General features: G+C 36.5%; 1 protein-coding gene across 1 annotated transcript in view; it reads right to left on the bottom strand.

Annotated features, from left to right (window-relative positions):
• FBXL7 (F-box and leucine rich repeat protein 7) overlaps positions 1–13,640 on the bottom strand; it is a 480,554-nt gene extending 466,914 nt beyond the window's left edge. The window contains exon 1 of the mRNA XM_021008636.2: positions 13,036–13,640. Within this exon, the coding sequence (XP_020864295.1) occupies positions 13,036–13,072 (37 nt within the window). The 5' untranslated portion in view covers positions 13,073–13,640. The remainder of the gene's footprint in view (positions 1–13,035) is intronic.
• Between the last annotated feature and the right edge of the window lie 274 nt (positions 13,641–13,914).

Below are 13,914 nucleotides of genomic sequence, written 5' to 3'. Positions count from 1 at the left end.
AAGGATTTATTGCACTGCAAACTAAACAACTAAATAGTTGCATCCAAGAAAGCTTTTTCAGTCTTGGGCTGCATGAAGAAGGATATATTGTAGTGTCCCTGACTAGAAAGGTGATAGCTCCACTGTATTCTACCTTGATCACACCACATCTGGGATTTTGTAGGTACTTCTGGGCACCACATTTTAAGAAGGAAATTAATAAGTTGGAGCTTCTCCAGAGCGGAGGTGACCAGGATGATAAAGGGCCTCAAGTACATGCCATATGATGACTGGATAAAGAAGCAGAGTTTTAGCTTGGAAAAGAAAAGACAGTAGGAGGCAATAGCTGTCTTCAGGTATTTAAATGGAAGAGGAATTTGTTTTGCTTGACCTAGAAAGCAGAACTAGGAGAAATGGGTAGAAATGGCAGTGGCAAATTTAGGCATGATGGGAAAAGAAACACCTTCAGAATCAGGGCTTCCTTGCATAGGCTGTCCTGGGAAGGAGTAGGTTTGTCCTTAGTAAAGCTTTTCAAGCAAAGGCTTGAAGGCCTCTTGTCAATTACATTATGGAGGAGATCTCTGTTTAGGAATGGATTGGCCAAAACCACCTTCAAAGTCCCTTCCGGTTCTGTGATTCTGTGTAATGTACTTTTGTGTATTTCAATCTATGATTAATTTCACATGTGGAAGAATACAGTAAAAGCAACACGGTATCATGCATATTAATCAAATATCTGACAATTTTTAATAAATTAAGACTTAACACAGTCACATTTGAACTTTTTATACTTCGTTTTGTGTTTTGTGGACCTCATCTTCTTATGTTTCTTTTTAGGGCTCACACTAGGATAAGCAATAATACTTTGCTTAGAAGGACAAACATGATAGACATCAAAAAACTATGTAACTTTTACCCAGACAAGACAAAATATTAGTGTAATTTTCAGAACTTCTAGCAAGTGAAATAGGTGCCACAGTGGACAGAGTGCTAGGCCTGAAGTGAGGAAGACTTGAATTCGAATTTGGCCTCAGACATTCACTGGCTGTGCAACCCTGGACAAGTCGCTTAACCTTGCTTTACCTTGTTTCCTCATCTGTAAAATGGGGATAATAATACTAGTACTTTCCTTAAAGGGTTGTTGCCAGGATATATGATACAATATTTGCAAATATAAGTGTTAGCTATAATTATATTTTTTATTTGCTACTGCAGCTTCTGTAATTTTTGAAATATTTATCAGAAATTTAAAATATAAACAATTGTTGATAAAAGTCTTATATGATTGCAATCAATTTTTGATGAAGGTATTCATATTAGCTTTTGTATCTACTTGTCACCAAACAATCATTTGGGTTAATTCCTCTTGTTGTTTTTGACATTCAATAAGGTACTGAGAATTCCAGTTCTTTACTTTAATGGTTTGTGATTTCATGCAACATCATTATTGCTCCTTTAAGTAATGGAAAGAGTACTGACCTAGGATTGTAGAGATCTGAATTCAAATCCCAGGTCTGTCACTAACTGTGTAACCTTGGGAAAGTCAATTCATCTTTTTGAGCCTTAACTATAAACTAAACAGATTCTTCCATCTCTAACATTTTAAGGCTTCCTTCTTTTCCCCTTCGATCATTTTTTTCCCCTCTCTCCCCATCTATTCCATTCATTTTCTCCTACTCTCCCTATGACCCTGGGTACTTCCCAGATCTACTACATAATCTTCTACTAGCTACTTCCATCCCTGGAAACTTAAGTAGGACTAATGGATTCCAGGCTCTGGACCAGTTGCTTTGACCATATCACCACATTGGGAGTTAGTTCTTGGTGGTTGAATGATCATCCTAGACAGTAACACATATGACAGTAGAAGAGATGGTTAGAGCTCCTCAAGACATGAGTGAAGGAGGAAGACAATTATTTGAAGACGTTGTTCACCTCAAACTTTGGACCAAATTAAATGTTTACTTCAATGGTGTGATTAATTTGCTTAAAAGGGTCAAATTGGTTGTATGTAATTTTATTCCAATCTATTCAAGCAAGCTTGACCATATATAAATCTATTATGAAAGATAAGGGTAATTACTGCAGTTTTTATTTGAGATTTTGATTCTCTTATTTTCCGCTGCTACATCTGCTAAAAAAATGTAGCAAAGGAATTTACCACAGAAAGGGTAGCAAACAAAAAAATGTTATAATAACATTTCTACACATTGCTCAAGCCTTCTAAAGTTACAATTATGAGTTCATGCAGTGTTAACAACTGGTTTTCATTTTGTTCCATTTTATGAATTCAAATAGGAATTGATAGAATGAGCACATCTAATACTCAGTCTAAATGAGAGCCATCTTTCCAGAATACACTATGCTTCTGCTTGAAGGTTATATTTAATTTCCAATATTTATGTAGTGGTTCAAGAGTTTCAGAGGGCTTTACAAATGTTATCCTTTTTGATTATGTATAATATATAGATTATGTTTAATTACATAAGAAAAATTTGGAGTCAGTTAATTATTCAATAAGTCAGACGTAGTCAGAATCTTAGATTTAGAGGTAGAACAGGCTTTTGAGACCTAACAACCATCTAACAACCATCATCTAGCAATTAAAGAAACTGAGGCAAAGAGACTCATTCCACTGTCATTGACTGTAATACCCCTCTAATTTAGTACTTTATCTCTGAGGGTTGCTATGGTTGAAATAAAATGTTATATTCTCTCTCTCTCTCTTTCTCCACATACATATATACACATACACACACACACATAATTTGAAGATTGGCTGAAAGTAGATTAATATTGGTATATAATATTGACAATAAACAGAGATAGAAATGTAGATATAAATATAAGGGAAATGGGAGAGGAGAGGAAAGGAAAGATGGTTGATATATAGACTATCCTTAGACCTTGATAGATATAGTTATAGATACAGATGTAGATATAAAATTACAGATACCATCCCTAGATCCACATTTGAAACTTATGAACCATAAGCATAGCTTGAGCTCAGTTTGCATAGTACATTGTCACCTTCACCCCATAAAAGCATCAAATATGAACTTTAGTGGATATAGTAGAAGCTTAATAAATATTCATAATACTCAACTTTGAAAGCTTGCAACTCAGGGCTTTCAAGTTTATACACTGGACTATAGATATAGGGAATGCCAATACCCTGGTCTTTATTTTTTCATGACCTAAGAAGAGAGAATATGTATATATGTGTGTATATTTAAATGGTACTAATTTCACAAACCTCTACACACAGACACAAAGGTAGATTCTGTCTAGGTGTTTTGTAGCAACTCAAGCATTTAGAGAGGCCCTACAAATCATACTGACCCTTAATATGCCACATAACACACTTCAGCAAGAATGCAGAGCAGCTACTTTCACACTCAAGTAGCTGATGGCATATTTCCTTCCAAATAGAAAAAAGAAAATAGATTTGATATATGTATACTTAAATGAATATTTTACATAGATTTAATATCTATTGGATGATCTGATAGACCTAGATTGTGAGAATGTTTTATTTTAATAGCTTTCAATAAATATATTGCTGAAGCCTAGGAATTTATTTGCATAGTAGCAACTTATGTTTGCATGAAGAACCATGGTATCCATTTTAGAGTTTGTTAGGAGAATAGATTAAAATTGGCCAAAGTGAGTTGGCAAAGTCATCATATAAATATCAATCAAATATGACAATATGTTTTTTATAAATAACCAAGATCTCATGTTTCCATAAATCCCAAGGCCATGATAGCAGAGAGCTTATACAATAAGCATTGGAATCCCTTTTTCCTACTTAGTAGCTGTTTTCCTTCATTTGAGAACCTCTGCCATTCAGCTTCCAATTGTTGCCCACTATTTTATTGGTAAAGCACTAAGCTCTGAGAATGTCTGAATCGTTTTTCCAAAGGCTGTAAATGCTTAGATTTCATTTTTGTTTTTACCATGAACTCTCCTTTTAGCTCCAAAATAATAGCATGTTTTTCTAAAGTGAAATACAACTAAGCATTTAGAATGATTCTTTTGTAACCCAGGGACAAAATCAATGCACAGAAGAAGAGTACTAGAGTAAAGTAAAGAACAAAAAATTTAAACAATGGAATGGGCAGAACAGAATCACAAATTAGAATCTGTGCAGGTCAGCCTCTTTTGGGTAAAAATGATATACTTTATAATCACCAAAAGTTTGTCAAGCTTTCAAGATTAACTTAAAAGCTGAGTCCAAAAAACTATTTTGATTTTTATAAAGAATCTATGTTATCAAATCCAGCATGTTTCAGAGGAAAGAACCATGGATTTGGAGTGGTTGGAGGATAGGATTTGGAGATCCTATCCATTTTCCTCCAAATGAAAACAGAGAGACAAAGGGAAGTGTCATTTTTAAGGATGCTAATAAAATCATAGGATCATAGGTTTTGATGTGGAAGGGACCTTAAAAGTTTTCTAGTGCAATCCTTTCATTTTCCAGATGAAGTGGCTGAGGCTCAGATATTGGAAGTGGTTACCTTAAGGATATTCATTAAGCATCTTTCGAAATGGCACTTCCTCTTAACCTTCTGTTTTCATTTGGAGGAAAATGGATAGGGAACTACTTCAGGTAAATTTCTTTCAGGAAAGTTATCTCCATCCTTCCTTTCACTTAATTGCCTTGTTGTTGCTGCTACTTTTCATTCATAGCAAGATCTTTGCTCTTAAAATGTGTTTACTGTGTTAAAGTCCTGGCCTGTGTAAATCAGACAGAAAGGCTCTCTAGCATCATAATGATTTACAAATGTGGTTAGCATTAATGAAACCTGAAAATTAAAAAAAATAAAAACTCCTATAGCTAAAAGGGGAAAGGTCGTATTTAACCAGATCAGTGTTTCTTAGAAGGGAGGGGATGATCCCATGATGTTGACTACTTTAGCATATGAAATGTTTAGCATTGTTATTGAATGCCAGTGCAAAGTATACTTTTAATATATAAAAGACTTTCAGATAAGTCTTTTTGGAGAGAGAGAGAGAGAGAGAGAGAGAGAGAGAGAGAGAGAGAGAGAGAGAGAGAGAAATAGCCATTCTATTCATTGTCTAACATCCTTATCAAATAACATTAATTCAACTACCTTAACTTAAACACACGCAGATACACAGTTATGCTAGGCAACAAAGCTCCCACCACTGAAAAAAAAAAAAAGACTCGTGAGTTAGATAATCAGTGAAGAACAAAGTATAAGTAGAAGAAGCTGAAAAGAAGAAAATTTAAATTTAAATACAACATAAGGGAAAATCCCCATACTTGCAATTGGCCCAAAGTGTAATTAGTTGCCACAGGAATTTGTCAAGATAGGTTATGAGATTCCTTCCAACCCTGAGACTATTCACTTCGAGACAAAAGATGAAAGCTAGATGTGTATTAAATAGAAAATGGATTAATTTTCATTTTCCTTCTGATTTGTATCAGAATAAAATTATTCATGAGAGGCAAATGATAAAGAAAAGTATTTAAGCCAGAGTTTTAATGGCCTTGTGAGAAGATTATCAAGTCTATTTGTTTAACATATATATAATACATATATATGTATTACATATATAGATATATATATACACACACATATATTTAGTCCAGTAACCAGAAATATTCCCCTTTCTACTTAAAATGTTCAAATAAATCTTTCTAGAGCCTTTCAAAATGTAATATCTGAGGCAATATCAAGAGTATTACAAAATGTAAAACAGATAATTTTGATTATATAAATCAAAAAGTTTTTGCACAAACAAAACCAATGCAACCAAAATTATAAAGAAAGGAGAAAACTGGGGGAAATTTTTGCAACAAGTAACTCAAATATATAGAGAACTTAGTCAAATTTATAAGAATACAAGTCATTCCTCAATTGATAAATGGTCAAAGGATATGAACTGATAGTTTTCAGATAAAGAACTCAGAGCTATCTATAGTCATATAAAAAATTTTCTACATCACTATTGATTAGTGAAGCATAAAACAGCTCTGGGGCACCACTTATGTTGGATGTTAGAGGTATGTGGAAAAACTGGGACATTCATGCACTGCTAGTGAAGTTGTGAACTGATCCAATCATTCTGCAGAGTAATTTGGAACGATGCTCAAAAAGCTATAAAACTGTATATACTTTTTGATCCAGTAATACCATTGCTAGGTCTATATCCCAAAGACATCGAAAAAAAGAGAAAAAGGTTCTATTTGCACAAAAATATTTATAGCAGCTCTTTTTGTCGGTGGCTAAGAATTGGAAATCAAAGGGATGCCCATCAATTGGAGAACAGTTAAACAAACTGATATGATTGTAACTGAATATTATTGTGCCGTAAGAAATGACAAGAAGGATGGTTTCAGAAAAAAAACTGGAAAGACTTACATGAACTGATGCATAATGAAGAGAACAGAACCAAGAGAACATTACATATAGTAACAGCAGTATTGTTCGATGAAGAAGTGTGAATGACAGCTATTCTCAGCAATACAATGATCCAAGACAATCACAAAGGTTTGTGATAAAGCACATTATCTGCCTCCACAGAAAGAGCTGATATTGATTGAATACATCCTGAAGCAAGCTATTTTTCACTTTCTTTCTTTCTTTTTTTCTTTTATTAGAGTCTTACACAAGATGACTTATATGGAAATGTTTTACACAATTACACATGTATGTTTACACATATAATCACACATATATCTGATTGCTTTCTATGTTAAGGAAGAGGGAGAGGAGGGAGGGAGGGATAGATTTTGGAACTCACAACTTTAAATAAAAATGTTTTTAAAATGTAATATCTGTTCTTCCCAAATTCTTTGTATCCATTAATGTTACCATCATTCTTGCAGTCACCCAGACTTAAAATGTAGTCATTTTTTATTCTTTTCACACATCCAATCAGCTGCCAAAGCTTGGCAGTTCTACCTCTATAACTTTCCATTTGCCTCCTTTTCATTTATTCTGATCAACACCATCCTAGCTCAGGTCCACGTCATCGTATCTGGCCTGGGTTACTTCTTACTTGAACTATCACAATGCCTTCCCAAATGCTCTTCTCTCCTCTAGTCTCTCCCCTTTCCAACTCATCCCTCACAGAGCTACCAAAGTAACTGTTCTAATGCATAGGTCTTCACTACCATCCTCAAAAAGATTCAAGAGTCTCACTATTTCCTAGTTAATGAAGTACAAATTCCTCATCCTGGCATTCAAAGTCTTCACAAATCTGGGTCCAGCCTACAGCTTCATTTTAAATAACTGTCTTTCATCCACTCTGTATTCCAGCTAAAATTCCATACATGCTATTGTCCAATTCATCTTTCTTACCTTCATTAATTTTTGCATGCTATCTCCAATGCCTGAAAAAAGAAATTCTCACCTACACATATATGTTTGAACACACATATATACAGACATCTTTTGAACTCCTTTTCATCTTTAAAGGACCATCTAAGGTGTCATATTCTCTTATGTAGGTTACTCTTTTGCCCCTAGCTAAAAGTGATTCCCTTCCTTCTTAAATTTCTCATGTCTCTACTTGAGTTTTTCCCATGTCCTTATATTCCAAGTTGTGATATAGTTTTCTGTGTTCAGGCCTCTTCAGCTGAGACTACATAATTATGTTTCATGTCCAATACATAGTACAGTTCCTTGTGTACTTAAGTATTTAAATGTTTGTTAAATGAAATTGAATTCTTAATTACTGGTGCAAGATGGATGAATTATTTTATTGATATAAGATAATGGATGGCACAGTGTGGTTTAGGAAAGTTATTTCTCTCCAGATAGCACTTTCATTTTCCAAATGAAGAGCCTGGGCTAAGTGACCTTTAAGATCCCTTCATCTCTGAAATCCTATGGTTCAGTGGTTCTACTACACACTTATGATGGGTAGGATATTCTGTTTGAATTGATCTCCTAGTCATCACAAGAGCATTGTGTTCACTCATAAACACTCTCTCTCCTGGTATTCCTTTATCCAACAGAGATCTATGATGACTTCATAGGTTAATGGTAAAGTTTGTGCCTTTGGAATGGAGATCCAATCCATGATCCTATATTCCAGAAAAATCTATGTCTTCCAGGAGTATTAATTCTATTTTCAACAAGCTATCTGAATACTGTACTCTTAATTCAGACTTACATTAGTAAAATAAACAAAGCAATGAATCTATTAGCAGGTACTTGTGAACATCTAAGTCTTTGAGAACTCAGCCATGAATACTTCAAAGGCAGAGAAAGATGACAAAATTTATTCCCATTTGTGTTAATGTTGGCTTATGAAGCATAACTGATCAGGACCAATAGTTCTAATAGTTCTGAATGGCCTCAAATGGTGTTCTACTTCTCCATCTATCTTAAGACACAGCTATGTTCTGGTAACTTTCACATCCCCCCTAAATAGGGATAAAAGTAGAGGAAAAGCCTTCTTAAGGGAATTTAAAACAATGGCCAAATAACAAACTGAAGAAAAAATGAGATAATCATGAATATTCTCATCATGTTATTTGAAATCTCCTATTTTTTCCGAAGAAAAAAATCAGAACCATCTTTTTTATGTTTATAATAATATTGCTAACATTGATAGACTGTTTTAAGATTTACAAAGTACACATACACACACACACACATATATATGTATAAACACATACATATATATAGATTTGAAACTCACAATAACCCTGTGAGGTAGGTTCTATTATTGTCAAATAAAAAACTAAGGCAGAGAGAATATAAGTGATTTGCCCTGGTCTACTTCCTTAAAAAAAGAATAGTAAACTGAAGTAAAATTGAACTCATGTGTCCTGACTCTAAGTCCAGCTCTCCTTACACTACATCAGTCAGCTACACAGAAATATATCGGGTGGATATCTATAGGGAAGATGGGTGGAAAAACCCTGGGTAAGTAGAAGCAGAGGGGAATAATCAGAGGTGGGAGTCAATGACAGAAAAAAAGCAGTTTTGTGTTTGATTTCATTTGAATTTAGTACTTCCTCTCCTAGTTTTATAACCTGATATTTCACAAAGAACATGTTATACTGTTCTATAAACTAGCTGAGGGGTAAGAAGAATGAACTGTAGGAATCAGAACCAAGGATCAAATACTGGTCCCTCTTATGGAGAAGCAATTTCTTGCACTTGCTATTCCACATCAGTTACCTATAAAAGAGAATCCCCTGCTTTGAAAATGGGAAAGATTATAAAGATGAGCTGTTGGTTTTTCTTAAAGGAAGGAAGGAAGGAAAGAAAGAAAAGAAAAGAAATATAGTTTAACTATCCAAATATCCTCACTATGAAGACCTTAATTGACTTATCCCTTCCCCTAATTCAACCGGACCCCTTATATCTGGAGGAAAGAGAAAAGACATTACACTTTTCTCCAGATGGGAGGAGGAGAAAGAAGATGAGGAAATGGAAGAGGAAAAGGAGGAGGAAGAAGAGGAAGAAAAAAAAGGACAAAGAGGAGATGGGAGAAAGGGGAGGAGGAAAAGAAGGAAGAAGAGGAGGAGAGGAGGAGGAGAAACAATTGTGGCCAAATATTCTTTATATTATTTTTTCTTATGTTAACCCAGTAAAGGCTTTAACTTTAGAAATAAATTTCGGCCAACAAATTATCAACACATTTCACTATATCAATAATTAAAAAAATCTTATCTAAGAATTAAAATAAATACTACAAACTGGATATTATATTATTCAAAACTGACTCTCATATGAGGCAAGCTTCAGACTAAATCACTGTCATACATACTAGGTAGAGATGTTGTAGTATATAGAGCTGAAGAGATCAATATTGATGAACCAATCAATACCAGATTATTTCTTCATTAATGTTCTAAAGCTACTGAATAGGCTAACACTGCACACTCCATTGCTCGAAGGTTTAAACAGCTCCAGTGTTTCAGCCTTTATCAATGACCTGACCTGAAGAATTCCAATGTTCTCTTCTTGGTAGGACTGTCAGATCCCTCTCACTTAATATGGACCAGGAAGAAAAAGAGTATGCATTCCGCCCCCCCCAAACCTGTTATTTCATTGGTGTAGGGAGTTCCTGGTAAGGAATTTCTTCTACCACTGCAGACCAGTGCCTTCTCTGCAATTTGGAGCCATGATCCTTTGAGGTTAAATGACTTGCCCAGGGTCACATAGCCAGAATGTAGCAGAGGAGGACTTGAACTCAGATCTTATTTGTCTTACTAGAAATTAAACAGTGTTGTGCTATGGGAGAATAAAAATGATGGGTGGGCTTTGTTTCACATCACAACAAAAATGTAAAAAGGAAAGGGTAGGGGGAGCCATAATTTACTTTTTCTGAGACAAACAATATGGTACAACAAAAGTTTTAAAGCTTTTTATTTTTCATATCTTTAGACTCTGATAAAGATCACAGATTTTTGAAGAGACCAGGGAGGTTTTCCTAGTGATTCTAGTCTAATCCATTTACTTTACAGATGAGGAAACTGAGGCTCAAAGATGTAAAGTTACTTGCCTGAAGTAACACAGCTGGTCAATACATAAGTAGGAAGACAGAATCTAGTACCTTTGCATACAGCTGGTGCTTAAAAATGTTGTTTTTTTTAATCATTGATGAACCAGGACTAAAATAGAGATCTCCTACCTTATGGTTTTAAATTCTTTTCACTATACCACACAGTCTCCCAATGTACAGATTATATTTCAAACTTTGAAAAAAAAACATTTAAAAAGAGATGGGAAAGAGCACAATTTTTGCTACTGGTAGTGTGGACACTTAAAGGACTTTTTTTGGGGAGGAAGTGTGTATGTGTGTGTGTGTGTGTGTGTGTGTGTGTGTGTGTGTGTGTGTGTGAAAGTTGTCAAATGCTTAGCATTTGTAATCAGCACAATAATTTAATTTAGTAAAATAATTAAAAAAATTAAACTGCATATTATACAGCTCTATAGAGAAAAGTCACAGTTCATGCTTACAAAAAAAGGACTATTATTATTCCTATTTCCCTACCTCTTTAGTCTATCAATATATCTCTGTGAAAAAGGAAGGAGCTTATAAACTGAACACAATGTATTCCTACAGCCAAAAACCAGAGTTGCCTCTCAAAGTTCCCATTGGTTCTCTTTAACCAGCCCAGCACAAAAGAGGTTTTTTCCTATAAAATCTACACAATGTATCTAAATCCTATCCCAGTAAAATTTCACTTTAGCTGAAGTGAAAATGCAGAGGTAGCATTTACGCATAACAGCTGGAGAACATTAGTTCCCTGTCTCTCCTTTTTTTTCTCCCTAGGGTCGAAAATTCTGCTGTTCAGACAGGAAGCAGTCATATACCACACACTGTATGATAGGAGAATTCTGGGATACCAGAACAAGTTGCCGAGAATGGGGAGGAGTGAATAAAAGTTTCACTAAAGAACTTGCAACTCTCTTGTTGTGACTATCTCCCTCTTAATCACTATATCTCACTGATGGTATTCAAATACAGTCTATACATTCTGTATTCTCTCCCAAACTTTTATTTTGTAAAACTTTAAAATTTGCTAACGGCAAGAAAATGCTTGTTCATTTATTTTTCTGCAGTCTTCATAAAAAAGATATTTATGATATTACAGGACATAGCCAGTATTCAGCAAGGTATATTTGCTACCATTTACTTTCTAAAAAAGCCAATTTTGAAAATCCCTTAAAAAAATAAAGTTTCAAGTGACCTTCCAAGGGGAAAAGAAAGCCATCTCTTCCCAAGTCACTTTCACTCATACAAAAAAAAAGAAAAAAAAGAAAAAAATTAAAAAGAAAGCAATATGAGAAAACTTGAAGTTTTATGTATATTTAGAAAATAAAGACTTTTAATTAGAGGTGGTCCTTACTATAGGTTAAACTGAAATCTTACAAGCCTGATGAGAAGCAAAGAAGCACACACACACACACACACACACACACACACACACACACACACACCCCAAACATACATTCTGCAGTTACAATGGAAGAGGACAGGATAGGCATTTACCAAATAGCACGGTCCTGGTTACAAGCTTCAGTATGCCTGCAAGTTTGTGTGCCCTCAGTCTCAGTTTGTAATACACTCTCCTACAAGAAAGGGGTGATGTGAAACTGACCTGCTTTGCTGGGCCAAGTTTACCAGAGGCAGACCTTAGAGGCCTCTTGAAAGTTTGTAAACATACTCTGCAAACAAAATGAGGAGGGGATGCTTGCTGTTAATCTTATACGACCAATCACCATTTTTAAGGAGCAAGAAAACACACACACACACACACACACACACACCCTCCATCCATCCATCCATCCATCCATTAAACAGAGGAAGAGTTTTAAGTTTATCCCGATTTGCAAGTTTCCACTTGACAGGCAATATTTCTATGCAGTCTCCATCCCTCCATAACAGATGGTCCGTTGCCAGTCGAGTCCTGAGAGAGGAGACAAAACATTCACACATTCTTCCTTTTACAGGACTGATAGTTGGTCATTTTTTAAAAGCAATCAGGGTAAGAGGCAGTTAAAAAAGAATGGGGAAAAAAAATAAAAACTTCACCACTACAAAAGAGTTCAGCGGACTGTTCCATACAGACTTATGAAGTTTTCACTATGTTCTTAACAACAAACAAAAAACCGGCATAATATCAAGAATAGGGCATCAATTGCTGCCTCGGCCAAGCTGGGCCAAGCAGGACGTTACCAAAGTGTTCAGAAATAGCGCAGAGATAAAACTTCATAAATTCTAATGACAATCCAGGAAGTGCCTTAAGGAAAACCCGCTGTGACAGCTGTAAAGGTATGAATCATAAAAGAAGGAAAGAATTCCTCTGGGAACTTAACTAATTGCTCCCTTCCCCCCACCCCCGCCTCATTTTTTTCCCCTGGTAAAGGGGAAAAGGTAACGTTCCCAAGTCCTTCATGCAGAGAGCCAAATCAAAGAGAAAAAGGGCTGAACTTTCCATCCTGAGAAGGGAAGGGGAGGAAAGGAAGAAGCAGGGAGGGGGAGAGGAGGGAGAGACAGAGGAGGCGGAGTGAGCTCAATTCCCGTACAGTTAGTAGATGGATTAATCTCACTCACCCTCACTGCCGTACTGTTTGCCATTGTTTGCTCCCATCCTGCAGGCTTCATACTCTCCTTCTTCCCATACACACCATGTCTAACAAGCCAAGACGGGGCTCTTAGGCAACCGGGGTTTGAGGAAAGCGGGCAAGTGAATCCTCCTATCCCGGACGATTACTTTGACATACTTCAGAACCCCTAAACAAGGACCATCTCCGGGAACGCAATGCGCTCCCCTCGTCCTGGTTCTCCAAATGGGCTTCTCTCCCCCCACCCCCGTCTTTCAATTTTTTTTTTTTGCAAGAAGGGTAACCCGAGGGGCCGCAGCTCCACTTAATAATCCACACGCCGGGTCAGGCAGCAGTACTAGGGCAATCCGTAGATGCAGCTTCCAGCATCCCAGGACTAGGCAAGAACGGGCATCCCCTCCGGGTCCCCATCCGCGCCCTAGGGCTCCAGAGGGCGAAGAGAGGAGAAGCTGCCTGGCTGCTTGGGTCCAAGAGCTCGCGATCCACTTCTTCCTAGGGGAAAGTGCCGCTGCAAGCCACTTGTTGCTGGTTCCCAGAGAGGAGACCCGCGGCCCTACGCTGCTCTCCAGTGGCTCAGACTTTTGTTAGCACCAGGCGCCTCCTCTCTTTCTGTGTCAATCACAGCGGGAGCCCCGGCGAGGAGGGTGGCTGGAGGAGGGAGCCGAGTCTGGAGAGGCAGCCTTTTAAAGGAGCCACGCGCTTTTAGTTACCTTCCTTGGCCAGAATCTTGGGAGCACTCAGCTTTTAACAGACTCCCCTTGAGGGCCCTGCAACTTTTTGGGAGAAGGGCTAGTTGGACTGATTTTGTTTTATTATTATTTTGTTGTCTTGACTACTTAGTTGTAAAAGAAACTTTTAGGTGAGCATT

The sequence above is a fragment of the Phascolarctos cinereus genome, unplaced genomic scaffold (genome assembly GCF_003287225.1).
Source record: "Phascolarctos cinereus isolate Bilbo 61053 unplaced genomic scaffold, phaCin_HiC Scaffold_4;HRSCAF=312, whole genome shotgun sequence".
Taxonomy (NCBI): domain Eukaryota; kingdom Metazoa; phylum Chordata; class Mammalia; order Diprotodontia; family Phascolarctidae; genus Phascolarctos; species Phascolarctos cinereus.
The sequence above is the reverse complement of the archived record's forward strand: the minus strand, read 5'-3'. Positions and strand labels throughout refer to the sequence as shown.